Raw genomic sequence first — 25,964 nt, forward strand, 5'->3', positions numbered from 1 at the left:
AAACCTGAGACCCTGCGGTGCCCAGTCCGGCGCTCTAATCGCTGAGCAATGCTGCCGGGCTGGAAAGCATGTCACTTTAAAATATAGCCTCAGGTTCCCAGAAGCCAAAAAAAAGTTCTTTTGAAAAGTTCGTTTTCTGAATTTCCACGGACGCATGGAGCACAGTGCTGCTCGTTTTAAAAGACTGGGTGAGAGGCTGGGCTCTGCCCGGGGCCTCTGGACCCCTCTCCGCACAGTGAGGTGAGAGTGGCCTCGAAGCCATGCCAGAAGCACTTCCCCTGGGGCCCCGATTCCGGCCTGAGTACGAGGTAGACACTGCTTTGTTCTGGTCCACACCCCGGCACAGGCGCGCGGCCGCCCGCCGCCTCCCCAGCCCGTGGCCAGCAGACATGGGCACTTGAATCCAGAGCCGCGGTTCTTGCTGTCGGGGCTGCAGGCCTGGGAAGCCTTCCCTCCTCCCTCTGGGACTAGAGAGCACATCCTGGACCCCTCGCCTCGCCTCTCAGCATTCGCCCCAGGCCCACCCGTCCTGGTCCCTCACGGAGAGTGGAGAGGGCGTGTGGACGGGATGGGGTCGTGGCCTGGCCAGGCCGGGCCCGCCGCCCTCCTCTTGCCCGCCTCCTCCGTCATCAGGAGCCTCCCTCACCCCGTCAGGTGGCCTCTCAGCGTCGCCGTTGTCATGTCTCTGACTTGGTCTCAACCAGGAAATGGACTGAGACTTCCTCGTGAAGACGGGACGCCCCTTCGAGGAGGAAATACACAGATTTGGAGGAAGAATGTTCCTGGGAAGGGTCTCTGTGTTGTCTTGGCCACGCGTGAACGCACCCCACCAGCCAGCAGACAGCAGCGCCCGCCGCCTCGGGCAGGAGTGAGCCCCTCGCCGAGAGGCTGCCCTGGAAGCCGGTGTCAGCGCCAGGGCCGCTCCCCCGTCACACCAGCGGCATCGTCTCAGCTCGCTGGGTGCACACAGGCACGCACCACACGCTCCATCTGATGGTGACCATAGGGCCGAACCCCGCGGCCACGGCTCCAGCACACATGCACACCCACACCCACGCGTGTGCACTCACACCCACGCACGCACACACATGCACACACACGCACACCCACACACACACGCGCGCGCGCACTCACACCATGTACACACACGCACATACACACGCACTCACACCCACATGTGCGCGCACACACACACACACACACACACACACGCGCATGCACGCTCACCCAGCCCCCGCCCGGCAACCGGCCGCGACCACCAGGAAGTGGAGGCCACAGATGTCGCCGTGGCTTTCCCGGGAGCACATTCAGGCCCATCTGTTGCTGCCTCCGAGGCCCTCGTTCGATTCTCGTCAGAAAGTGATGTAAATCCCGTTACCGCGGGGCGCTGTGTGCCAGGCCCCCCCCCCCCTTTCCCTCTGCGCGGGGATGAAAAGGGCCCTTTCATGTGGCTGCGCGCACAGAGCCCGCCCTCCGCGGGGCTGGGGCCAGGCGGCCCTGATTTCAATGCAGCGACGCCAGTTGGTGCACTGAGCTTCAGAGAGAAAACCCTAATCTTCCAGCTGAAGTTTCCTCTTTGAGGAGAGGAATCCTGGGAAGTGCGTCGCTGAGTTTTTAATTATCTGTAGGAGGCAGACACCCCTCGCTGGAGAGGACAGAGTGGGGGTTCTGGCCCGAGTTACCGCTCAGGGCCCTGGAGACACGGTTGTCACCCACCCTGGGAACAGCGGGGTGCCGGCGGGATTAGCCGGCTCCTGGTCTGCGTGAGGAAATTCAAACGTTCCATTAACTTTCTTTGGCGCAGGCTGGGCAGGAACTGGTTTACTAGTGAAGTGAGAGAGGACATAGGTCATGTATGTGTGTGTTTACAGAATTGCTTTGCTGGAAGCTGAGAGTCCTGGGAACTCCATTCGGCCTGTCTTTGTGTGCACATGGATGTGTTTTGAAATATTCAGGGCTGTGTCGGTAGCTGGAAGGCAATGGTTTTAGAAACCCTGTGGGGTCTGACCCTGGCGCCCTCCTCTCTCCACGGGGAAGCCCAGAGCCTGCCCCTCCGAGTGCCGTGCACAGCCTCAAGCCCCGCAGGTGCTCCCACGGACAGTGCCCCCCCCCCCCCGCCTCCGCCTGCCCTGTGTCTGTGATGATAAACTGGAATTAAAATGTTACGGAGCCCTGGAGCCCTGGCCAGTTGGGCTCAGTCGCCTGTGGACCGAAGGGTCCCGGGTTCAATTCTGGTCAAGAGCGTGGACCTCGGTTGCAGGCTCCTCCCCGCCGGGACCCTGGTCGGTGCACATGCAGGAGGCACCAATGGATGTGTTTCTGTCACCTCTCTCTGTCTTTCCCTCTCTCTTCCACTCTCTCTAAAATCAATGCTAAGATATCCTCGGGTGAGGGTTAAAAAAACACACAAAACATGCAGTTTAACCTCAGTTCTTTAACATTTGGGACGGGGGCCTATTTCTTTAAGCGACTGGAACACATTTCTCTCATGGAACCCACAAGCCACCAAAGGAAAACACCTCTCTTCAGCGTGGCTGTTTGTTTCCTCTCCAAACGCCAGGACCGAGTCGTCTCGCAGAAAACACCGAGGGCAGGAGGTGTGGCGCTGTGTGACCGCCCGCTCCCCCCCCCCCCCCCCCCCCGCCCCGGAGCTGCCAGGGAACGTGGACAAATCACCAAACTTCTGACTTTGCACATCTTCTCCGGGGCCATACCCGTTGCCTCCTGCCTCAGTGTGACCTTGTAAACATAAGACAATCCATCCAATTCCTCCACCGCCTTTGGCCAGGACGGTTGGGCACGGAGGGAATTCTCCAGCTGGTGTCAGTGAGTCTGACGGGGGGCGGGCTGGGCGTTTCTAAGCTGACTTATCTGCTCCTCTTACTTCCCCAGAGAGGCTGTCTTTGAGGAAAGTCTGCTGTTTCCCTGTAGCCTGAAGGCACAGTGCCTGCCGGGTACCCGGGGACGCGAACCCCGCTCAGGAGTCTGCCATTCAGTGCCCAGTGTGTCCTAGTGCAAGCCCCCGCGTGAGCTGTTAAAGCCGAGTGTTAAGGAACCCGTAGAAAACAATGTCCTGTTTGCCGTAATAGATGGTGTAAAAGCAAATGTGTTTCACTTGCTATTTCAATTCACTGTCTTTAAAAAGTATTTCTGTGTCAGTGTTAGTTCTGTGCTGGCAAACGTGCCTCCATTCGCTAAAAGCAAAGAGTAGAATTAACAGCACGTCTCCGATCCCACCTCCTCCTTGGAGAACGGAGACCCGAGAGTCCTTCCGCTCCCGGAGCTCCCTGAGCCGTGCGTGCAGCGGCCCAAAATAACGGTTACCTGCCCAGCAGGCGAGCAACACTGAGCACATTCCCCGCAGCACCTGCCTCAGAAACAGAGCTCAGCAGAAGCACACAGTCCGCTCCTCAGCTCCTCGCTTCCACATCAGCCCCGAGAAACCGGGCCGGGCTCTGCAGTCCCGGAGAGCAGGGTGCCTGGGGGTCTGACAGAGTCTTTCCGGCCAAAGGAGCCAGGTAAGAGCTGGCAGGAGCAGGAGGAGCAGGAGGAGGAGGGAGGAGCAGGGAGGAGCAGGGAGGAGGAGGGAGGAGCAGAGAGGAACAGAGAGGAGCAGGGAGGAGGAGGGAGGAGCAGAGAGGAGGAGGGAGGAGCAGAGAGGAGCAGGAGGAGGAGAGAGGACGAGGGAGGAGGACCAGCGAGGAGGAGGGAGGACTCCGTGTGTGTGTGCACATAGGCTGCTCAGCAGCCAAGAGGTAGGCGAGCAAAACTGTAACCGCACTCTTTTCTTTTGCACACTCCCCCTGCGGTCACACGGGAGAAGCACAGTCCTCCTCGTGGGCAGAGCCTGGCTGTGGGTCTGGGCTTGGTGGTGAGGGTTAAGCGGTTGGCGTGTGGATGTTTGGCCCTAAATGTGTGGGTACTGAGCCGGCGTCCAGCACGGGGCTTCCACTCAAGGAGCCACAAGTCCCCACTTGTTCCCAGGCTGCGGAGGCCCAGCGGCCGGGACCTGCACACGGGACGCTATTGTCCGCCAGGAGTGTGGTCTGCAATCCCCAGCCCAGAGCCCCACCCGGCGCCTCTGGCACTTTAAGTATAAAATAAATAATGAGCTTTGTGTGTGTCTGGGAGCAAAGACGAGGACAAGGGCTGGCGTTTCTGTCTGGGCTGCAATCCCGGGAGCTGCCCTGGCCACTGGGGGGGGGGGGGGGGCGGGGCTCCCCACGCCTGTGGTGCGGCCAGCAGCTGACTAAACCTCGGAGGCTGGGTTCTCAGGTTTCATTTTCATGCAAATAACTCACATCTTTCTTCCTGAAAATGTCTTCCCCGGTCATAAGATTTCAATGCTGGGCTAGGATTTCTGTTCCTTAGTTGCTGTGGATCTGGAGAGTCGATTAGGGGGTGATCCCATTATTACAGGGCGATATGCTGGGAACAATAGCAAGAACCTGAAGACTTTGCACAGCTGAGCAGTTTCCTTTCTCAAACCCATAAATGCCAAAGAAGCCAGCCAGGCACCCAAACCCAAGCAAACTAAAGAAAAAATTGGATGATCTTTTTAAAAAGGAAATTTTATTTTCTGGAAAAAATTAACAATAATATCTGATCCTTACGAAGCTCTTACCGCGTGGTAGGCGCCTGCATTTGCACATGTTAACTCACCTTATAGAACTCTGTGAGCCCTGGCTGTGTTGCTCAGTGGATAGAGCATTGGCCTACGAACCGAAGGGTCCGGTGTTCAATTCCGGTCAAGGTCACATACCTTGGTTGCAGGCTCCTCCCTGTCAGGGCGCGTACAGGAGGCAACCAATCAGTGTTTCTCTCACATCGATGTTTCTCTGTCTTTCCCTCTCTCTTCTACTCTCCCTAAAAATCAAAGGAAAATTATCCTCCGGTGAAAATTTAAAAAATGAAAAAAAAACAACTCTGAGGTTGGAACCATTCATCTGCCTTTCTCCCCTTCCGAGGACACCGGGTCTGGCTGGCCCAAGGCCAGTGGGGAACAGAACCCAAATCCCAGCCCAGGGCCTGAGGGCAGGGCCCTGAGCTGAGCCTGTCCCCTTCGACGACTGACAGTGAAACAACAACTTTCATTTAACGTCATTTCTCTTCTCCTGTGATTCCGGAGCCCCCTCACCCCTTTCTCCAAGGCACACTGGCCCAAGGCAGGTGGCTCTCTGACGTCAAGAAATCCACAGGCTCTGCAAGCCATGGCCGCTGCGGGAGCGGGACAGACTGGAAAGGGTTTTGTTGCAAAATTAACTTTAATCCCCCATCGCTGGCCTCGTGAGAATCATGAGACAGGTCCCTGCCCTGGCGACTTCCCGCCGCAGGGGCTGTGCGCCTCCACGCACCTCCGCGCCGGCACGGCGGGCAGCGGGTCTGCTCCTCACTGTGAACCAGCTTCTTCATCACAGGGAGGCCTCTCTGTTCCTTCTTTTTTTTCTTTTTAAAAATACTTTAAAAAATATTTTTATTGATTTTAAAGAGGAAGAAAGGAGAGAGAGAAACATCGATGATGAGAGAGAATCGGATCTGCTGCCTCCTGCACACCCCACACTGGGGATTGAACCTGTAACCCGGGCCTGTGCCCTGATGGGAATCGAACCCGGGACCCTTCAATCTGCAGGCTGACGCTCTGTCCACTGAGCCACACCAGCCAGGGCTGTTCCTTCTTTTAAGGATGGACAGTTCCTCTTCCAGCAAAGCCCTCCCTGTGTTTTCCACCAGAACCGGCCTCTGTTTAGTAGGAAGCAGAGTGCGTCTGAGGGACAGTCAGACCCGGGATTCTCGTCCTGAGGCTCCGCCCTCTCCCTGGGTCAGGCGCCTGCCGCCCCAGCAGGCCTTCCCGACGGGCCTCCCTCAGAGGCGGCTCCTGCTCCGGCTGCTCCCTGGCTGAGGGCAGCCCTGGACTCGGGGCCACGTCCAGACAGCTGTCTGAGTGGGAGAGCCACCTCTCCTTTGGGGTCAGAGACACAGACAACCTCCCGGAAGAGTCACCGGAGCCTCGAGCGGGGCCAGATGGCAGCCGGGCTCACCTTGACCCGAGGTGTCGCTCTGGGAGCCGGGCCAGGCTGGCGTTCGCAGGTGTCACCGACTGATGGAGAGGTAACCGGAGCCGAGCGAGAGGCGCCGGGACGGAGGCCTTTTCTCCTTCCTCTTCTCCCCGAGGCGGCAGGTGCCCCGCCCGTGACCCGGAACCCTCCCGCCTTCCTGCACCCGCAGGTGTGACAGAGCCCACGGGCAGGGCCTCCGTGCTGGGCACCCGAGAGCCGGGCAAGAACTGCGGCTCACCTGCAGCATTTCCCAAGCCCTGTTTGAGAAATCACAGCACACGCTCTCGTGCTCCCGGCAAACGGACTGAAACGTAAACGGGACTTTGGCAACCAAGCGCAGGTCACAACCATGGCTCCCCACCGCCTCCTCACTGCTCCTACCACGTGTGCTCATCCCGGCTGAGCACGGAGAGGCCCTGATTTCCCGTCCTCACGTCTGTCCCCAGCGATTTCCGTCTGACCCGGGAGGCCCCTGCCCGGCCCCTGCCATGGAATCAGGGGCCACAGCCCTGAGGCAGAAGTTCATGTTTATAACTCAGCCACACTCGCGGGCCCGGTTTCCATTTAATTCTTTTTAAGGAGGTCACGGTTTGATTCCTGGTCAGGGCACATGCCGGGGCTGCGGGCTCGATTCCCAGTAGAGGGCGTGCAGGAGGCAGCGGATCAGTGGTTCTCTCTCTTCATTGATGTGTCTATCTCTCTCTCCCTCTCTGAAATCAATAAAAAATATCTTAAAAAATGAAGTCTAACAGATATCAAACAATTGTGAAATAGGTGTCTATGCACGGAGCACGATGGACACCCACAGGTAGACAATGAATGCACTGTGTGCAGGTCTCCGTGCTCGCCCCTTCCCTCCGGCTCCCCTCTGCGAATCCTCTGATCTGACCTTTCCTAGTTCATGTCCCACTTGACTGAACTCAACATGTTTTTTTCGTTTTATGTTGTTTTTTGTTAATCCTCACCCAAAGATATTTTTCCTATTAATTTTTAGAGAGAGTGGAAGAGAGGGGGAGAGACAGAGAGAGAGAAACATCGATGTGAGAGTGACACATTGGTCGGTTGCCTCCCGCACATGCCCTGACTAGGGCGTGGATTGAGCCTGCAACCGAGGTCCATGCCCTGGTACGTGCCCTTGACTGGAATCGAACCCGGGACCCTTCAGTCCACGGGCCTAAGCTCTACCCACTGAGACACACCGGCCGGGGCTCAACATGTCCTGACACATCAATTACCATTCCATTAGAATAGTTTCTAATTTCCTATTGATGACTTCTTTGGCCTGCAAGTGACTTAGGAGATTATTTCTTAATTTTTTTTATTGCCTTCTCTTGGAATTTTCTTCATTTTTTCTTCTACTAGTTTTAAAGTTATATGTCTTATCACAATTTTCTTAGGGATTATCTTAACACTAGAGGCCCGGTGCACGAAATCCGTGCACTGGGGAGGGTGTCCCTCAGCCCAGCTTGCACCCTCTCTAATATGGGACCCCTCGGGGGATGTCCAACTGCAGGATTAGGCCCGATTCCACAGGAATTGGGCCTAATCCTGCAGTTGGGCATCCCTCTCACAATCCGGGACCACTGGCTCCTAACCGCTCACCTACTTGCCTGATTGCCCCCTAACTGCTTCCTTGCTGGCCTGATTGCCCCCTAACTGCTCCTCTGTGGGCCTGATTGCCCCCAAATACCCTCCCCTGCTGGCCTGATCACCCCCAAGGCTTTTATTAGTATAGATATGACCCTGCACAGAAAATTTTACTAACCCTGCTTTACAATAAGGGCTTGACGATTGAATCATTAGGACCAGACACCAAGATTTCTTTTCTTTGAATAGTGGAGGGAATACTTATCTTGTCTTTAAGTTGCCTGGAAATTAAAATGAGATAATGACTTAGAAAAGTATAAAAGCACCATATAAAGACAACTGTCTTTTTAATGAAGTGGCAAAATGAAAAACACTTTTTATTCTCCCCTTCCTTCCTTTATAGCTTTTATTTAAACTTTGAAATTTATAAAAATTTCACTCCAATTTTCATTTCTTTACATTCAACATTATTTTGTATTGGTTTCAGGTTTTATATTAGTTACAGAATAGAGGTTAGACAATCATATACTTTACAAAGTGTTCCCCCGATATTTCTAGTACCCACCTGGCATCATACCATCAGTACAACACTACTGACTATATTCCCTATTTAAGTGACAATGGGTTTACAGGTTCCTTTCAGTCTTTCTTTTGTGTTTCTCATCCTTCCTTTTCTTTCTCACTTCTTCCCTCATTTTCTTTATATAGTATCTCAATTGGCCATCAAAGCTCAGTGAAGGCACTGGGACACGCTTCATCCATTTTACAGACCAGGAAACTGAGGCCAATTCCAGTTGACTGTGGAACTTGACTCAGCATACAGGAAGCCCTCAGAGCCATGCTCTTTGCGCTTCCTAAGGGGCAGCGGCCCAGCAAACAGAACAAACCTTCCAGTCAGGCTTCCCAGCCTCTTTCTCAAGCACCTCTTCATTGCGGATGCTCCACATTCTTTCCTCTCCCCCAATTCTTTACTGCCCCCCCTTCTCCGAAGCAGGTGGAAGGCTTCCCACTCACTGCCTAGGCATGCTCTGCCATGGGGCAGGGTGTAGCGAGCTTGCTTTTGGGTGAAGGCAGGAGCAGTAGTCACTGCCTCTGAAGTGTGAAGGCTGCCTGAGCGAGGCCCGTTAGCACTGGGAGCTTCTCTGAATCATGTCAGTCAGTCCAGTACCCTGCAGTGCAGCACCCCTTCACTGAGGTGGCTCCACCCCTCAACCCCCGCCTCAGGGGTGAGGGTCCTTGCCCCTCTGCCAGGAGTCCTTCCATGCCCCTTGATCCCTGGCTGGGCCCACCCACGTCTTGGGGGCATTGCAGAACCTCTGTCTCTCTGCAGGTGAGGCAGATCCCTGCCCTAGGTCTCCGCAAAGCTATGAATCTGTGGCCAGAGGCCTGGTCTGGGTCTCAGCAACCACATGCCTGCAATGTTCCCAGGGACCCTGGGAGGGGCTGGGCGAGTCCTGCCACGCCCCCCCAGGGTGGCGATCGCCCCCGGGACCCCCGGTGAGGGTCTGGCTCGGCCCGGCCACGCCCCCCCAGGGTGGCGATCGCCCCCAGGATCCCTGGTGAGCGTCTGGCTCGGCCCAGCCACGCCCCACCAGGGTGGTGATCGGCCCCGGGATCCCCGGGAGCACCCGGTTGGGCCCGGCCACGCCCTCCCAGGGTGGCGATCGCCCCCGGGACCCCCGGTGAGCGTCTGGCTCGGCCCGGCCACGCCCCCCCAGGGTGGCGATCGCCCCGGGACCCCCAGGAGCGGCTGGCTGGACCCACGCCCCCCCAGGGTGGCGATCACCCCTGGGACCCCCGGAACTAAGAGGATTGGGCGCCGCCATCTTGGTCTTCGCAACGGCCGGATAGGCCACCCGGAGTCCCGCCCCCAGCCTCTCGCAGGCCCAATCATGGGCATAGCGGAGGTGCGGTCAATTTGCATGTTTCTCTATTATAAGGTAGGATTTTTGTCGCAGTTCAAAGTTAATGTTTCCCCTCCTCCTAACCAACTCAAAGATCTGAGAACACTTTCCTGCCGCTCTCTCCTCCCGACGTGGATTCTGTTGGTGTTTGTGCATCATCCTTTTTCTTTTTGTTCATCCCACAAGACACTGGGACAGCTTTATGCAATACATGCTGAGAGTTAGCCAATGGCATCGTTTCTGTCTCCCCTTGAATACTGGGCCCTTCATCTGAGATCTCCTTCCTGTTAGCTAAAGTACTATGCTAGCGATTTGTTTAGAAAGGAGCTGTTGAGGTTTGTTTTAAAATATTTTTACTTTGCGGAGTTTGCCCATGTGTTGGAGATATCTGTCGTCTCCTTCCCATGGCTGTTCTGAGGGAACCAGCAGAAAACCATGCTATTTCCTTAAAGGCAGTCTGTCTTTCCTCTCGGCTATTTTAAATGTGTTTTCTGTGTCTTTGATGTTTCACTGTGATGTTTCTAGGCACGGGTTTTATTTATTTGTTTGCTTGTTTGTTTGTTCTGGCTAAGGTTATGGGCATTTTGATTGCTGTCTTTCTTCTGGTCTAAAAGTTTTTAATCATTATTTCTCCAAACACTTATTCTGCTTCCTTTTCTTCTTCCCATTGAGGACTCTGATTAGACATATTCTAGACTTTTTCCATCAATCCTTCCTATTTCTTTATTAAAAATATATTTTTATTGATTTCAGAGAGGAAGGGAGAGGGAGAAAGAGATAGAAACATCAATGATGAGAGAGAATCATGGATCGGCTGCCTCCTGTATGCCCCACACTGGGGATCGAGCCCACACCCCGGGCATGTGCCCTGGCTGGGAATCGAACCGTGACCTCCTGGTTCATAGGTTGACGCTCAACCACTGAGCCACACCAGTCGGGCTCAAATGTTCTCTTTGCACCTCTCTTTCTAGATGAAGTCCTACGGAACGACCCCAGGGATGAGCACCCTCTTCTCATTCTAATTTAGGACTTGAAGAAAAGTGAGGGTGCGAGCCCTCGCCAGTGTGGCTCAGTGGATAGAGCGCTGGCCTGCGGTCTGGGGGTCCCAGGTTCAATTCCGGTCAAGGGCATGTGCCTGGGTTGCGGGCACATCCCCAGTGGGAGGTGTGCAGGAGGCAGCTGATCCATGTTTCTCTCTCATCGATGTTTCTAACTCTCTGTCCCTCTCCCTTCCTCTCTGTAAAAAACCAATAAAATATATTAAAGAAAAGTGAGGGTGCAGCTTGCTCACTGCTCAGTCCTGACCGCTCACCTCCAGCTTATTCCTCAGTCTCCAAACTGACCTCCCAAGGTAGCCATGGCCCCCCGGTCCGGGGAGCACCAATCACCTCAGGCTCGCTCTGCTCCATTGACTGGCTCGCTCTGGACCCGGTGCTTTGCATAGAAAGGCAAGCACACGGCCAGCTTGTCCCACAAAACGCTTGAGCTTAAAGGAACATGGAAAACCACGTAGTCCAACAGCCCAATGCCCTACAGAGAAGAGAGAGGAAACTGACCCTGATCGCAAATGCTCTGGCCACTCCTTCCTCAGGGCCTCCCTGCCGTGGGCACCCTTTCCAATAGCCAGAGTGCTGTCGTCAAGAACTCTGCTTGTTCTTCCACACTTAACTGTTCCTGTCAGTGGACAAGCCCATGGCCCCCTACCCTTGGCTCAGTGCGTGCGTGTGTGTGTGTGTGTGTGTGTGTGTGGCGTGTGTGTATGGTGTGTGTGTGTGTGTGTGTGTGTGTGTGTGTGTGTGTGTGTGGCGTGTGTGTATGGTGTGTGTGTGTGTGGCGTGTGTGTGGCATGTGTGTATGGTGTGTGGCGTGTGTGTATGGCGTGTGTGTGGTGTGTGTGTATGGCGTGTGTGTGTGGCGTGTGTGTATGGCGTGTGTGTGTGGTGTGTGTGTATGGTGTGTGTGTGTGTGGCGTGTATGTATGGTGTGTGTGTGTGGTGTGTGTGTATGGCGTGTGTGTGTGGTGTGTGTGTATGGTGTGTGTGTGTGTGTGTGGTGTGTGTGTGTATGGTGTGTGTGTGTGGCGTGTGTGTGGCATGTGTGTATGGTGTGTGGCGTGTGTGTATTGTGTGTGTGTGTGGCGTGTGTGTATGGTGTGTGTGTGTGGTGTGTGTGTATGGTATGTGTGTGTGTGTGTGTGGCGTGTGTGTGTGTGTGGCGTGTATGTATGGTGTGTGTGTGTGTGGTGTGTGTGTATGGCGTGTGTGTGTGGTGTGTGTGTATGGTGTGTGTGTGGTGTGTGTGTATGGTGTGTGTGTGTGGCATGTGTGTATGGCGTGGCGTGTGTGTATGGTGTGTGTGGCACGCATATGTGTGGCATGTGTGTATGGTGTGTGTGTGTGGCGTGTGTGTATGGTGTGTGTGGCGTGTGTGTATGGTATGTGTGTGGCATGTGTGTAGCGTGTGTGTATGGCGTGTGTGTATGTGGTGTGTGTGTATGGTGTGTGTGTGTGGCGTGTGTGTATGGTGTGTGTGTGTGTGGCATGTGTGTATGGGGTGTGTGTGTGGCGTGTGTGTATGGTGTGTGTGTGTGGCGTGTGTGTATGGCGTGTGTGTGTGTGGCGTGTGTGTATGGTGTGTGTGTGTGTGGCATGTGTGTATGGTGTGTGTGTGTGGCATGTGTGTATGGCGTGTGTGTGTGTGGCATGTGTGTATGGTGTGTGTGTGTGGCGTGTGTGTATGGTGTGTGTGTGTGTGGCGTGTGTGTATGGTGTGTGTGTGGCATGTGTGTATGGTGTGTGTGTGGCATGTGTGTATGGTGTGGCGTGTGTGTGTGGTGTGTGTGTGTGTGGCGTGTGTGTATGGTGTGTGTGGTGTGTGTGTAGCGTGTGTGTATGGCGTGTGTGTGTATGTGGCGTGTGTGTATGGTGTGTGTGTGTGGCATGTGTGTATGGGGTGTGTGTGTGGCGTGTGTGTATGGTGTGTGTGTGTGGTGTGTGTGTATGGTGTGTGTGTGTGTGGCGTGTGTGTGTGTGTGGCGTGTATGTATGGTGTGTGTGTGTGTGGTGTGTGTGTATGGCGTGTGTGTGTGGTGTGTGTGTATGGTGTGTGTGTGTGGTGTGTGTGTATGGTGTGCGTGTGTGGCATGTGTGTATGGCGTGGCGTGTGTGTATGGTGTGTGTGGCACGCATGTGTGTGGCATGTGTGTATGGTGTGTGTGTGTGGCGTGTGTGTATGGTGTGTGTGGCGTGTGTGTATGGTATGTGTGTGGCATGTGTGTAGCGTGTGTGTATGGCGTGTGTGTATGTGGTGTGTGTGTATGGTGTGTGTGTGTGGCGTGTGTGTATGGTGTGTGTGTGTGGTGTGTGTGTATGGTGTGCATGTGTGGTGTGGCGTGTGTGTATGGTGTGTGTGTGTGTGGCACACATGTGTGTGTGGCATGTGTGTATGGTGTGTGTGTGTGGCATGTGTGTATGGTGTGTGTGTGTGGCATGTGTGTATGGTGTGGCGTGTGTGTGTGGTGTGTGTGTGGCGTGTGTGTATGGTGTGTGTGGTGTGTGTGTAGCGTGTGTGTATGGCGTGTGTGTGTATGTGGCGTGTGTGTATGGTGTGTGTGTGTGGCATGTGTGTATGGGGTGTGTGTGTGGCGTGTGTGTGTGTGGTGGGTGTGTGTGTGGTATGTGTGTGGCATGTGTGTGTATGTGGCGTTTGTGTATGGTGTGTGTGTGGCGTGTGTGTATGGTGTGTGTGGCATGTGTGTATGGTGTGTGTGTGGCATGTGTGTATGGGGTGTGTGTGTGTGGCATGTGTGTGTGTGTGGCGTGTGTATGGGGTATGTGTGTGTGGCGTGTGTGTATGGTGTGTGTGTGTGTGTGTGTGTGTGTGTGTGTGTGTGTTGGACATATGTTTTAAAACTCAGAGCAAATGACCTCTCCCATCCAGGTTAGAATGAAAAAGCCAAAATTTAGATTGCACAGTCAGCTCACCCTTCATTTCCTATTCAAAGAATAGAAAAAAGATAGAAAAATTCTTGCTTTCGATTTCAAATTTAAAACCAAGGTTTTTTTTGTTGTTAATCCTCATCTGAGGATATTTTTTTCCATTGATTTTTAGAGAGAGTGGAGGAGAGGGAGAGAGACAGAGAGAGAAACATCATCAATTGGTTGTCTACTGCACAAGCCCAGTGGATCAAGTCTGCAACCTAAGTAGATGCCCTTGACCGGAATCGAACCTGAGACCCTACAGTCTGCAGGTCGATGCTCTATCTACTGAACCAAACCTGCTAGGGCTAAAACCAACTTCTTTTTTAAAAAATATTTTTATTGATTTCAGAGAGGAAGGGAGAGAGATAGAGAGATAGAAACATCAATGATGACAGAGAATCATTGATTGGCTGCCTCCTGCATGCCCCCCACTGGGGAGATCGAGCCTGCAACCTGGGCATGTACCCTTGGCTGGAATTGAACCTGGGACCATTTAGTCCACAGCCGATGCTCTTTCCAATGAGCGAAACCAGCTAGGGCAAAAATCAACTTCTTTTTAAAATATATATATATATTTTGCATTGATTTCAGAGAGGAAGGGAGAGGGAGAAGAGATAGAACCATCCTTGATGAGAGAGAATCATTGATCGGCTGCCTCCTGCACGCCCCCTACTGGGGATTGAGCCCACAACCCGGGCCTGTGCCCTGACCAGGAATCGAACCATGACCTCCTGGTTCCTAGGTTGATGCTCAACCCCTGAGCCACGCCGGCTGGGCTGCGCCCAACTGCTTGCAATGAGACCATTGAGTGTGAGACCGCAGTCTGCCTGGCAGCACACAGTGACCCTGCAGCGCTGTCTCCACGCACGACAAGCTGGGAGGCGGCTGGCCCTCAGGTTTCCTCTCTTCCTTTCATACTCCATTGTCTGGTGATAAGATTCTACCTGCGAGGTGTCTATACCAGACTGCGGCTCACTCTCTTCTGGAAAGTCAGAAAGAGAGCAAGTTCGCTTGTGTTGTTTATAATACACACCAGTGGCCAGGTGCATGAAATTCATGCACGGTGCGGGGGAGGGGGGGTCCTCAGCCTGGCCTGCACCCTCTCCAATCTGGGACCCCTTGAAGGATGTCCTATTGTTGGTTTATAGGAATCGGGCCTAAGCTGGCAGTCAGACATCCCTCTCACAATCTGGGACTGCTGGCTCCAGCCGCTCACCTGCCTGCCTGCCTGCCTGATTGCCCCTAAGCACTCTGCCTGCTGGCCTGCTCGCCCCCAACTGCCCCCCATGCCAGCCTGCTCACCCCAACTTCCCCCCTGCTGGCCTGCTCGCCCCCACCTCCCCTCCTCACTGGCCTGCTCACCCCCAACTACACCCCCAGCTGTCCTGATTACCTCCAACGGACTCCCACTGACAGCCTGCTCACCCCAACTGACCCCCCTGCTGGTCTGCTTACCCCCAACAGCCCCACCCCACAACTGCCTGATCACCCACAACTGCCGTCCCATCCTGGCTTGATCAGTCCCCAGCAACCCAAGTTCCCAGCCCCTGCTTTTTTTCTTTTTTTTTTTTCAGCGCCTCCTTGAGAGGAGGCCAGTCCTGGCTGGAAGCAAGTATCTGGGATTTATTTATCCTCTATAATTGAAACTTTGTAGCCTTGAGCGGAGGCCAGGGCTGGCCAGGGGGGGCGGGAAGCTTGGCTTCCTCCAATGCCGGGGAAACCCAAGCCTCCTGCTCCCTCCAGCTCTGTGTCCACTGCCATCTTGGTTGGGTTAATTTGCATATTTGCTCCTGATTGGCTGGTGGGTGTGGCTTGTGGGTGTAGCAGAGGTACGATCAATTTGCATGTCTCTCTTTTATTAGTGTAGATTCTTCAACAAAGGGAAGATAGACAAAAAGGCTTGTTAATCAGATAACTGGTTGATATTTATTAGTCAGGCCTTTTTGTACTGTCAGTACATTATTTGTTCTTGAATGACCATGACTACAGTAGCTCCGGACAATGTAGTCATGTTGACAGAAGAGGCATGTCAGCCACACGTCTGTTAAGTTTCAGTGAGGGAGACCTGTTCATCATATGACAGAGCTAGAAAGCTAGGTTTTCTGAGCTATCATCCCCTCTTATTTGGGAGTGTGCCCAGCTGGGGAGAACTTTATATTCCACATCTGTCATTGACTATCTTAATGTATTATTGTTATTATTATTTTAAATCCTCACCTGAGGGTATTTTTCCATTGATTTTTAGAGAGAGTGGAAAGACAGACAGAAACATCGATGTGAGAGAAACACATCGATTGGTTGCCTCCTGCACGCGCCCCAGGGAGGAGCCTGCAACTGAGGTCCATGCCCTTGACTGGAATCGAACCTGGGACCCTTTCATTCACAGGGCTGTTGCTCTATCCACTGAGCAACACCGGCCAGGGCTATCATTGCCTATCTTACTCCAAATGCCACGAAGGACACACGTGGGGAATCAGCAGTGGGTTCCCATGGGCTTGTGTCTGTGTAGCAGGCGCGTCAGCCAGAAACTTCCTGGGGACTCCACGGGGGCAGGTGGTGTTGTCCCCGGGACCTGCTCAGAGGGGCTGCCGCCTGACCGGGCCCTGGAGGGAATTCGCACAGACCCCATAGAACCTCCAGGCTGTCTGCATCTTCCTGGTCTCCTTGAGTCTTACAGGTCATGGATGCTCAGCGAATCACCTCAAAGGGCCTCATTTACTGAGAATGGATGTCTTCACCTAGGTGGCTGAGCCTGTGGACCAGGGACGTGCACCCACGTGAGGGAGGGGCATGGACAGACCGGGCGAGGTGGCCGCACAACTGCAGGAGTGCCTGCACCTGCTGCAGCAGCTGGCAGAGGCTCCGGGAGCACCTGCACGGGACCAGCGCAGAGATGAGGACCAGCCGCACGGAGGTGAGGCTCCCCTCCCCCGCCCTCATCTCTCCCCAGGCAGGCAGATGACCCAGGGACCGTGGATCTGGGGCGGGAATGGGGGAGGGGGAAGCGAGGGCAGGAGGAAGGCCACTCTGTCGTAGTGAATCACTGTCAGTTCTCGTTTTAGGCTTCAGTAAACAGGAGGCCACCAGACACAGTGAGGTTCAAGGGGAACAAAGGCTCCAAGTGGGCTGGTGCCCGCACATTTCAATGATGAAGAAACGGAGGCAACTTCTCAATGGTAGCACGTACTTTCTCTCAAAGGGGGCTTTTGTGCCTCATCCGTTTCCATAGATGTCTCTGCTTTCCATAAATGTGTCACCGCATCAGGCCAACCTCTCTTGTCTGGATCATCAATACATTTCTTTCTTTTTTTGAAAATTTTTATTGTTCATAGTTTTACAGATGTCCCCCATTTCCCCCCATTGCCTCCCTCCACCTGGTTCGTGCCACATCCCAGGTCTTCACCACCCTATTGTCTGTGTCCATAGGTAATATAGGACATATAAGTTCTTTGGTTAATCTGTTCCATGTTTCCATGCCTCTGGTTCTATTTTATTCCTCCTCCTTTTCTTCCTCAAGAATATCCTTCAATATTTCATATAATCCTGGTTTGGTGGTGATGAACTCCTTTAGCTTTTTCTTATCTGTGAAGCTCTTTTTCTGACCTTAAATTATAAATGATAGCTTTGCTGGGTAGAGTAATCTTGGTTGTAGGTTCTTGCTATTCATCACTTTGAATATTTCTTGCCACTCCCTTCTGGTCTGCAAGGTTTCTGTTGAGAAATCAGCTGACAATCGTATGGGTGCTCCCTTGTAGGTAACTAACTGTTTTTCTCTTGCTGCTTTTAAGATTCTCTCTTTGTCTTTTGCCCTTGGCATTTTAATTATGATGTGTCTTGGTGTGGGCCTCTTTGGATTCCTTTTGTTTGGGGTTCTGTGTGCTTCCTGGACTTGTAAGTCTATTTCTTTCACCAGGTAGGGGAGGTTTTCTGTCATTATTTCTTCAAATAGGTTGTCAATATTTTGGTCTCTCTCTTCCCCTTCTGGCACCCCCATAATTTGGATGTTGGTACACTTGAAATTGTCCCAGAGGCTCCTTATACTATCTTCATATTTTTGGATTCTTTTTTCTTTTTGCTCTTCTGATTGGATGTTTTTGCTTCATCATATTCCAAATTGTTGACTTGACTATCAGTATCCTCTACTCTACTGTTGATTCCATGTAAATTATTCTTCATTTCAGTTAGTGTATGCTTAATTTCTGACTGGGGTCCTTTTTCATGTCTTTGATGTCCTCACTAATTTCTGTGGAATGTGAGCTGAGAGGGGCATGGCCCAGAGATCTGTGGGTGCTCAGGAGGGCACCTCAGGCATGGGAGGCAGGGGGGCTGACAGGAAGTGGCATGTTTGCCTTAAATGCTGTTGGTGAGCCTGAGCTTGACCTCAGAGGGGTTGGGAGAGAGCAAGCAAAACAGGGCCAGCAGGTGTGAAAACTATTAAAGAACTCGGTGCAGACCCATGCCCAGCCACCTGTGCTTCGGAAAACTAGGATCAACAAGGGGTGGGCGGACAAGACTGGAGGCAGTGAAAGTCATGGGAATTACTCCTAGTGAAGAGGGAAATGGCTTCAGAACCCACAGGATTTGATACCCGTTTAGACTCAGAGAGAAGAGAGAACAGGAAGTCCAGACTGATTCCTGGTGTCCGATCCAGGGATTCGGTGAGTGGGGAGCAGAGGGTAGAAGGAGACGCAGCTGGAGGGAAGGCGACAAGCTCTGTCAGAGGGATGCTGCATCTGCGGTGTCTGCACAGCTCACACCTGGAGAGGCAGAGCTGGTGACACATGGGCTCCAGGATCCAGAGGTTCCCAGATGTCTGGGAGGCACTGCGTGGCATGTGGCCTCTGGACACCCACATGCCAGCAGGAACTGGGCGGCGACCAGAGTCAAACAGGAATGTTTTTGCAGCAAAATTTTTGACTGAGCTCACTCCGTAGGATAAACACAACCACAAGTAGCCTCTCATCACTTTAAGCCGCTTTGGGCATCAAACTTAAAAGAACACTTTCAAATTTCCAGAGCTTTCTGAGTTCACTGCGTTTGGACAGAAGAGTGTAGATGGGTGTGCTAGTTATGTGTGGTGGCCATGGAGAGATTAAATAGCCTTGGCTGGTTTGGCTCAGTGGCTACAGCATTGGCCTGCAGACTGAAGGGTCCTGGGTTCGAATCCGATCAAGGGCGCATGCCCATATTGTGGGCTCGATCACCAGTGTGGGGTGTACAGGAGGCAGCAGATCAATGATTCTCTCTCATCAATGGTGTTTCTATCTCTCTCCCTCTCCCTTCCTCTCTGAAGTCAATAACAATATAAATGTATTTTAAAAGATTAAATAGATCTGCTCCATGAGGCAGGGCATTTCACAGAAGACTGATGCCATTTCACACTCCACTTGGGTTTCCATGTTCTTTTCTGCGTCCAAAGCCCATTGCAGTGAGTGCAGGCGAGGGAGGTGGGAGCCAGGGCCCAGGTGGTGTCGCAGCTGCAGCCCCAGGCGCGCCCGCCCGCACAGTCCCTTTCTCACGTTTCAGGGAAACGGTGTCTCTGCATCCTGTCCCGCTTCACGCAGAGCTGCTCACGGAAGTGCTTCGCTTCCCCCCAACCTTTCCGTGCCCCACTGCCCCATCTGCCCCGAGGGCAGGTCGCCCCTCGCTGTTATTCTGGGGGCCCAACCGCAGCTCCGACTGGCCCGGGGGGCTGGGGCAGTGTCTCTGCCACTGAGGCGCTTCATCACAGCCCAGGGGCACCGCCTTCCTCTGGGAGCCATTCCTCACCTGGGCTCTGACCTTTCCAGCTGCACTCCCCGATGAGCTGCGGACCCTCCTCCAGGAGGCCAAGGGCATGGCGTGGCCCTTCGTGCCTGAGAAGTGGCAGTACAAGCCCGCCGCGGGCCCCGAGGACAAAGCCAACCTGCAGGACCTGGTGGGCGCCGGGCTGCAGCAGCTACTGGTAGGACATCCCACCTGCTCCCCGACCCGCCAGGCATGTGGCCCTAAGCGCTGCCATCGATGGAGATTCTCTGAGGTCTAAGACAGCCCCTCCCCATGGCCCCTCAGCCAGCTGACTCATGGAAAAGAACCTTGAGGCCAGGCACCCACATACCAGGCCAAGCGAGGGGAGGAGGGCACACAGTGAGGCTATGCAGACCCCTGTGTCCTGAACGCTCACCTGCCCGCTGGCCAGAGCTGCGGTTTTGATTGCACCGTGCCGAGTTGCATTCTTGTTTGAAATGCTTCTTACTGAAAGTTGGGGTGCTGAAATGCCCAGCCAGCGAGGCTCAGTGGTTGAGCATCAACCTATATACCAGGAGGTCACAGTTTGATTCCTGGTCAGGGCACATGTCTAGTTTGCAGGCTCGATCCCCAGTGTGGGGCATGCAGGAGGCAGCCAACCAATCATTATCTCTCATCATTGATGTTTCTATCTCTCTCCCCGCTTCCCTTCCTCTCTGAAATCAATAAAAATCTATTATAAATACATAAATAAATAAAAGTTGGAGAGCTTAAATACGGGAGGATGGCAAAAGTAGGTTTGTATGGAAAATAATCCTATATAATAAAAACCTAATATGCAAATTGTCCCCTCAATTGGGAGTTTGACCCGGAGTTAAACCACTCATTATGATGTGTGCTGACCACTAGAGGGCAGCATGGAACAGGAGGGCATCAGCAATATGTGCTGGCAGCAGGTGCCAGTGGAGTCAGAGGAGCCCCTATGAGAGTGGGACTGCACTGGGATGGTAGAGCAGGTGAGCGGGCGGTGCCAGGCCAAGGCGGGTGTGAGTGGGGCCCAATCGCCCCACCGATCGCCCTGCAGATGGCGACCAGCGGCAGCAATGGGGGCTGGACTGCCGCAAGCTCCCAGGCACTGAGGGAGCCCTGGTGGGGCCTGATGACTCAGGTGGAGGGGGGCGTGCAGGGGCCTGAGGGCCCAGGTGCTACTCGGAGCCCAGAGGTCCCCTGGGACCTGCCCTTCCAAGCCAGACGCTCGCGCTGCCGTCACTGGCCAGGCCCAGGGGCCGCACCCACGCATGAAGTCCATGCGCTGGGCCTCTAGTACGTAAACAATAATACAAAGTGAGCTCTGCGTTCCGTGTGCGCACACTGTGGGCTCACGTCTGCCTCCCCGTGCACACACTCCCCACCTGTCATCAGGGCGACGTGCCGTCTGAGCTACTGACCCTGCAGGCTCCCCAGACTGGGGCCGTCTCCTCGGGACCAGGCCGAGGAGGGAGCATCGCACCAACGTCACTGACACGCTTAGTCCCGAGCTCACAGCCCAGGAGCTAATGACACCTCTGCCTCCACGGGGGACGGTCTGGGGTCGGGATTCAGCTGGTGTCGGCTTGCTTTCCAGAAAGTTTCTCACCCACATTGTCTCAGATGAGTGTCAAGGGAGAGACTGTGTGCACTTCTATGCATTTTTTTTCTCAAATAAAATATGTCTGGAGAGCAGGAGTTACAAGCAATGACAATACCCTAAACTTTTTACTTCATAGGCAAATAAATGTATAGACATTGTCTTTTTTTAATATACTTTTTATTGTTGATAGAATTACAGATTCTCCCATTTTCCTCCCTTTTACCCCCACCTCCCAGTCCCTACCTGCCCCCAGGTCTTCCCCACCCTGTGGCCCATGTCCAGGGGCTGTGCCTACCCTATATAATAAAAGCCTAATATGCAAATAGACCGGACAGTGGAACAACCGGTGGAACGACTGGTCACTATGATGTGCACTGACCATCAGGGGGCAGACGCTCAGCACAGGAGTTTCTCCCAGCCCACAGGCCCCAGGCCAGCCAAGGTGGGTGCCAGCAGCCCACCCCACCCCCCGCAACCTGCCCCCTGCCATCACCCCGCAGATCAGCCCTAATTGCCGGCCAAGCCTAGGGACCCCACGTGCATAAATTTCATGCACCGGGCCTTTAGTAAGTATATAAGGTCTTTGGTTTATCTCTTCTTGTCCCTCAGCCCCACACCAAGGATGTCAGTCTGGTCCGTGCCTCCCTGCTTCGGGTCTTATTTTGTTGGTCAATTCATTCTGCTCATTAGATTCCACATATGAGTGAGGTCATGTGATACTTGTCTTTCTCTGACGGGCTTATTTCATTCAGCATGATACTCTCCAGGTCCCTCCATGCTGTCCCAAAGGGTAAGAGATCCTTCTTTTTACTGCTGCCTAGTGTTCCATGGTGTAACTGTACCACCATGGGCCCCGGGAGCTGGAGGAAGCTTCTTTATCCAGTTGTCGGCTGATGGGCACTTGGGCTGTGTCCAGATCTCAGCTATTGTAAACTGTGCTGCCGTGAACATGGGGGTCCATGTATTCTTTCTGGTTGGGGTGGGTTTTTTTAAGGATATATTCCCAGAACTTACATATTGTCTTTGCCTTCAAAACAAAAACCCAGGAAAGATCCTGAGCTACATCACAGCCTCTCTGCAGTGTTAATATAAGCAGTAAATCCCCACCTTCCCACCCACCAAAGCCAGACACACAGACCCCTGGCCTAAGCCGACGGGGGTTGCAGCCCAGGGAAGCAGGTGGCTAAGAAGATGCGGGGAGAGGATTAAAAGCCTTGCCCGTGTCCGTGGCCACGAGGCGTGGAGGAGTGCCTGTCATTCATACATCCCTGTGCAGTTTGCAAAGTGCACAAGCGTCTTCTCATTAATTCTCAGAACTGCCTTTCTCCTCCTTCTCCTCCTCCTCCTCCCATTGTGACAGCGAGGACTTGGAGGACTGGACTCGGTGCAGGGAGCTGACCCGCCCGCCCGGGGACAGACCACTGAGGGGGCGGACTCACAGCCACTCTCGGTCCCCCGGGGGTCTCCCTAGGGCCCCGGGAGCTGGAGGAAGCTGGTCTGGCGGGCCTGGCTGCCCGAGGGGTCAGGGCCAGCACGTGGGGCTGGAGAGCCGGACTTCCTCCTGAGTGTGGCTGCACAACGGGCAGCGTGTCTGGAACTGTGCCCTCTCCCAGGGCGGGTCCCTCCCGAGATGCCGCCACTACTTGTTGCTAAAACATCTGTTCATTAGATTCCACATGGCAGCTGCCCGGGAAGGCCAGGTGCGTCCAGGGGCCGCGGGCTGCGGGGACCTCGGTCCTGCCTCACACCCCCGCTCAGGGGCACCCCCTCCCGATCCCGGGGGACCGCGGTCCAATTGCCCCACCAGCTTTGAAGTGCTCTTCCGTCTTCATGGTGATGCACGTCCCAGGCCCTCTGTGCTGGGGGTGGGGCGTCTGTGCTCGAGGGGATTGCCCCTCGCCTGACACGCTGACCTGTCTGTCGTTAGTGCTGGTCGGAGAAAGGACTCGCTCCCTCTCGCATTTAAACATGGAATTTCAAGGGAAAGGGAGCTCTCCTTCCGCTCCTTTCACTCGCCACCATGTGTGCGCTGCGCGGGGAGAGATGGAGCGCGGGGCGGCGCTGGGGTTCTGGGCGGGCAGCGGCCTGAGAGGCAGCGCGGCGGCGGTTTTCTCTCACACGCCCGCAGCATCTGTGACGGCGTGACCGCGGGCCGGGTCCCGGACCCGCCTGGGCGCGAGGCTTAGGGGACAGGCCAGACTCTGGATGCCACCTTTGCTTCTAGTAACGTTCACTTTTCTGGAAAGAACCATTTCTACACAGTGAGATGAGAATATGAAAATAAAGCTTTTCTGAAAGTATATTTTTTTATTGATTTCAGACAGGAAGGGGGAGAGAGAAACATCCATGATGAGAGAGAATCATGGATCAGCTGCCTCCTGCACGCCCCACACTGGGGATGGAGCCCACAACCCGGGCCTGTGCCCTGACCAGAATTGAACCGTGACCTCCTGGCTCCTAGGTAGACGCTCACCCACGGAGCCACGCCAGCCGGGCAGCTTTGGGGTTTTAATCAGTCGCTTAGATCTTTTCCATCAGGGCACAGAAAGCAAAGGGAATGCAAACTATAGGCCTTCCTCCATTCAGCAAAGCTTTATGGTCAGCGGCGTCCGGCTTTGAGTTCAAGCTCTGACATCAACTCAAAGAACCAGGAGCCTGCTCACCCCCGGACCCGCTCCCCGCGTGGAGACGGGCCGCCTGGTTGCAGACCTGCTTGTTGGAGGCCACCTGACTGTGGCAGGTGCTCCAACATTCCTCAGGCCACCCCGGCGTGGCCACGTGGCCGTCTCAGCTGGTGAAGTGGGCTCAGTGGTGACAGAGTCCTGTCCCCGCAGCTCCAGGAGCCTGGTGAGTCCGGCAATCAGACGCTCCCTCCCTCCACCTGGGCCTGGACCGAGGGTGAGAGACGCCCAATCTCAGAGCCGTGGCCGGCCTGCAGCCGGAGGGGCGGGGTGTTATTAAAGCTCGTTCTTTAGTAACATGACAGCGAGCCTGGCTGGTGGGTCAGGGCTGGAGTGTCATCCCCACACCAAAACGGCTGTGGATCCGACTCCCGGTCAGGACACAGAGGTTGTGGGTTCAATCCCCGGTGATATCTCTCTCTCTCTCTCTCTCTCTCTCTCTCTCTCTCTCTCCCTCTCAAATCAATAAACATATCCTTTGATGAGGAGAAATAAATAAAAAAAGAACATGGCCCTGGCCAGTATGGCTCACTGGATAGAGCATCGACCTACGGACTAAAGGGTCCCGGGTTCGATTCCGGTCAAGGGCACGTGCCTTGTTTGCAGGCTCCTCCCTGGCCCGGGCCCTGGTTGGGGCGGGTGCAGGAGGCAACCAATCGATGTGTTTCTCGCACATTGATATTTCTCTCTCTTTCCCTCTCTCTCCCACTCTCTCTGTAAATCAGTGGGAAATATCCTTTGGTGAGGATTAAACATGACGGCGGAGGGTGAACACTGTCGAGGCAACAAAACCATTTCTTCTGTCCACTCTCCATAGTTTAGTTGTCTGGGGTTTTTTAATGAGGTTTTATTAAAGCGAGGCTAACCCTTATTGATAAAACCTTATTTCTACTATTTGTATGAATGTGACTCTTGAATTAGAAAACTGTAAAGTGACAAAACAGTTTCATTGGTTTCAAGGTGAACCAATAAAAGGAAATGGTTTTAAATGACTGTGCTATGTTTTCAGAATTACCAGGACAGTGGGAAACGCCACAGGTCACGTGACTGGCGGGGTGACCGCCACCCCCAGGTGCTTGGGAGTTTGAGTCAGATGAGGGTCAGTAAGTGTCACTGGGTGGGGAGGTTGCCGGCACCTTAGGGTGGGCTCAGTGGGGATGAGGCAGGAACCTGTCACAACAGCCTTGGCAACTCCAGGGCAGAGGTCCTTCCTCTCCTCCTTCCCCCTCCTCCTCCCTCCTCCTCCTCCCCCTCCTCCTCCTCCCTCCTCCTCCCCTTCCTCCTCCTCCCTCCTCCTTCCTCCTCCTTCCTCCTCCTCCCTCCTCCTCCTCCTTCTCCCTTCCTTCTCCTCCTCCTCCTCCTCCCTTCCTCCTCCTCCTCCTCCACCTCCTCGCAGGCCAGAGCAGGAGGGAGCTAAGTTATGCAGCTGCAGGCCGGCCCTCGAGGGCTCCCTTCGGTTCCCACAAAGCTATTGAAGTGCTTATTTTCCTCCTGAAGAGACACAAACAGATGCAAACTTCTGTAAACACTTTAAAAATGAATCTGGCGCTTTGGCCTCTCAGCGGTGCTCAGTGGCCGACAGAAAAATGTCTAATTAGTGCAAGTGGGAAGAACGGCCCCTGGACCCCTGCCAATGCCGGCTCCCTTCCAAGGAGCTCAAAGGGCCTTTGTCCGCGGGTCGCCCTCTCTCGGGCTTTTGTGCTGGATCTATGGAGAGTGGGGGGCGGGGTGAGAGGAGGCTGTGTTCTCGCTTGGAGCCCCGATGTGTCCAGGAGGAACTGCGGTGTTGCAGCCTGGACCCAGGTGTGGGCCGGCGGGCCCCACGGACGGGCCGCGGGCAGGGACCTCCGCCCTTCTTCTCCCGTGCAGTGACGCGCTCCTCCGAGCGGGTGGACGAACAAGGTGTTAAAGCTGCGGAGGCAGACATTGCCTGAGATGAGCCTCCTGGGTGCCGGCTGCATGGCTTTTACTCCCTCTTTACCCCATTGAAACCCGGACACTCGCCGTTTCCTTACACACGGCATGGGAATGCATGAATTGCCTTTTCCCCCTATTTTCCCCTCGTGTTCCCTGTCATTTGCACGGCCCCACGAGGAGCTGGCTCCGTGCTGAGCATCCCCGCTCTCTCTGAGCCTGAAGCAGCTTGGTGCGTGGCAATGACCCTGAGTCTCAGATGCCAGGAAACCCGGGTGTTCACCCGCGGCCTGGGAAGCCGGCGGGAGGGTCTGCACACCCCTGTTCCTCCTGCATTCGTCACAGCAGCCGGGGCGAGTGGGCACCAGGCGTGGCCCGCCCCGCGGAGCGCGGTCCCAGCACAGACGGGCAGCAGGCCTGGAGGAAGCGCTGTGACCTCAGCCGGCACACGGCCACGGCCCCCGGGACCTCGCTTTTCCGAGGAC

At 54.5% G+C, this 25,964-nt stretch overlaps 1 protein-coding gene across 1 annotated transcript in view; it reads left to right on the forward strand.

The window, feature by feature from the left end:
- ALPK1 (alpha kinase 1) overlaps positions 1-25,964 on the forward strand; it is a 67,395-nt gene that overhangs the window by 13,870 nt on the left and 27,561 nt on the right. Inside the window, exons 2-3 of the mRNA XM_028130211.2 lie at positions 16,270-16,441; positions 19,317-19,471. Of these exons, the coding sequence (XP_027986012.2) occupies positions 16,318-16,441; positions 19,317-19,471 (279 nt within the window). The 5' untranslated portion in view covers positions 16,270-16,317. The remainder of the gene's footprint in view (positions 1-16,269; positions 16,442-19,316; positions 19,472-25,964) is intronic.

The sequence above is a fragment of the Eptesicus fuscus genome, chromosome 6 (assembly GCF_027574615.1).
Source record: "Eptesicus fuscus isolate TK198812 chromosome 6, DD_ASM_mEF_20220401, whole genome shotgun sequence".
Taxonomy (NCBI): Eukaryota; Metazoa; Chordata; class Mammalia; order Chiroptera; family Vespertilionidae; genus Eptesicus; species Eptesicus fuscus.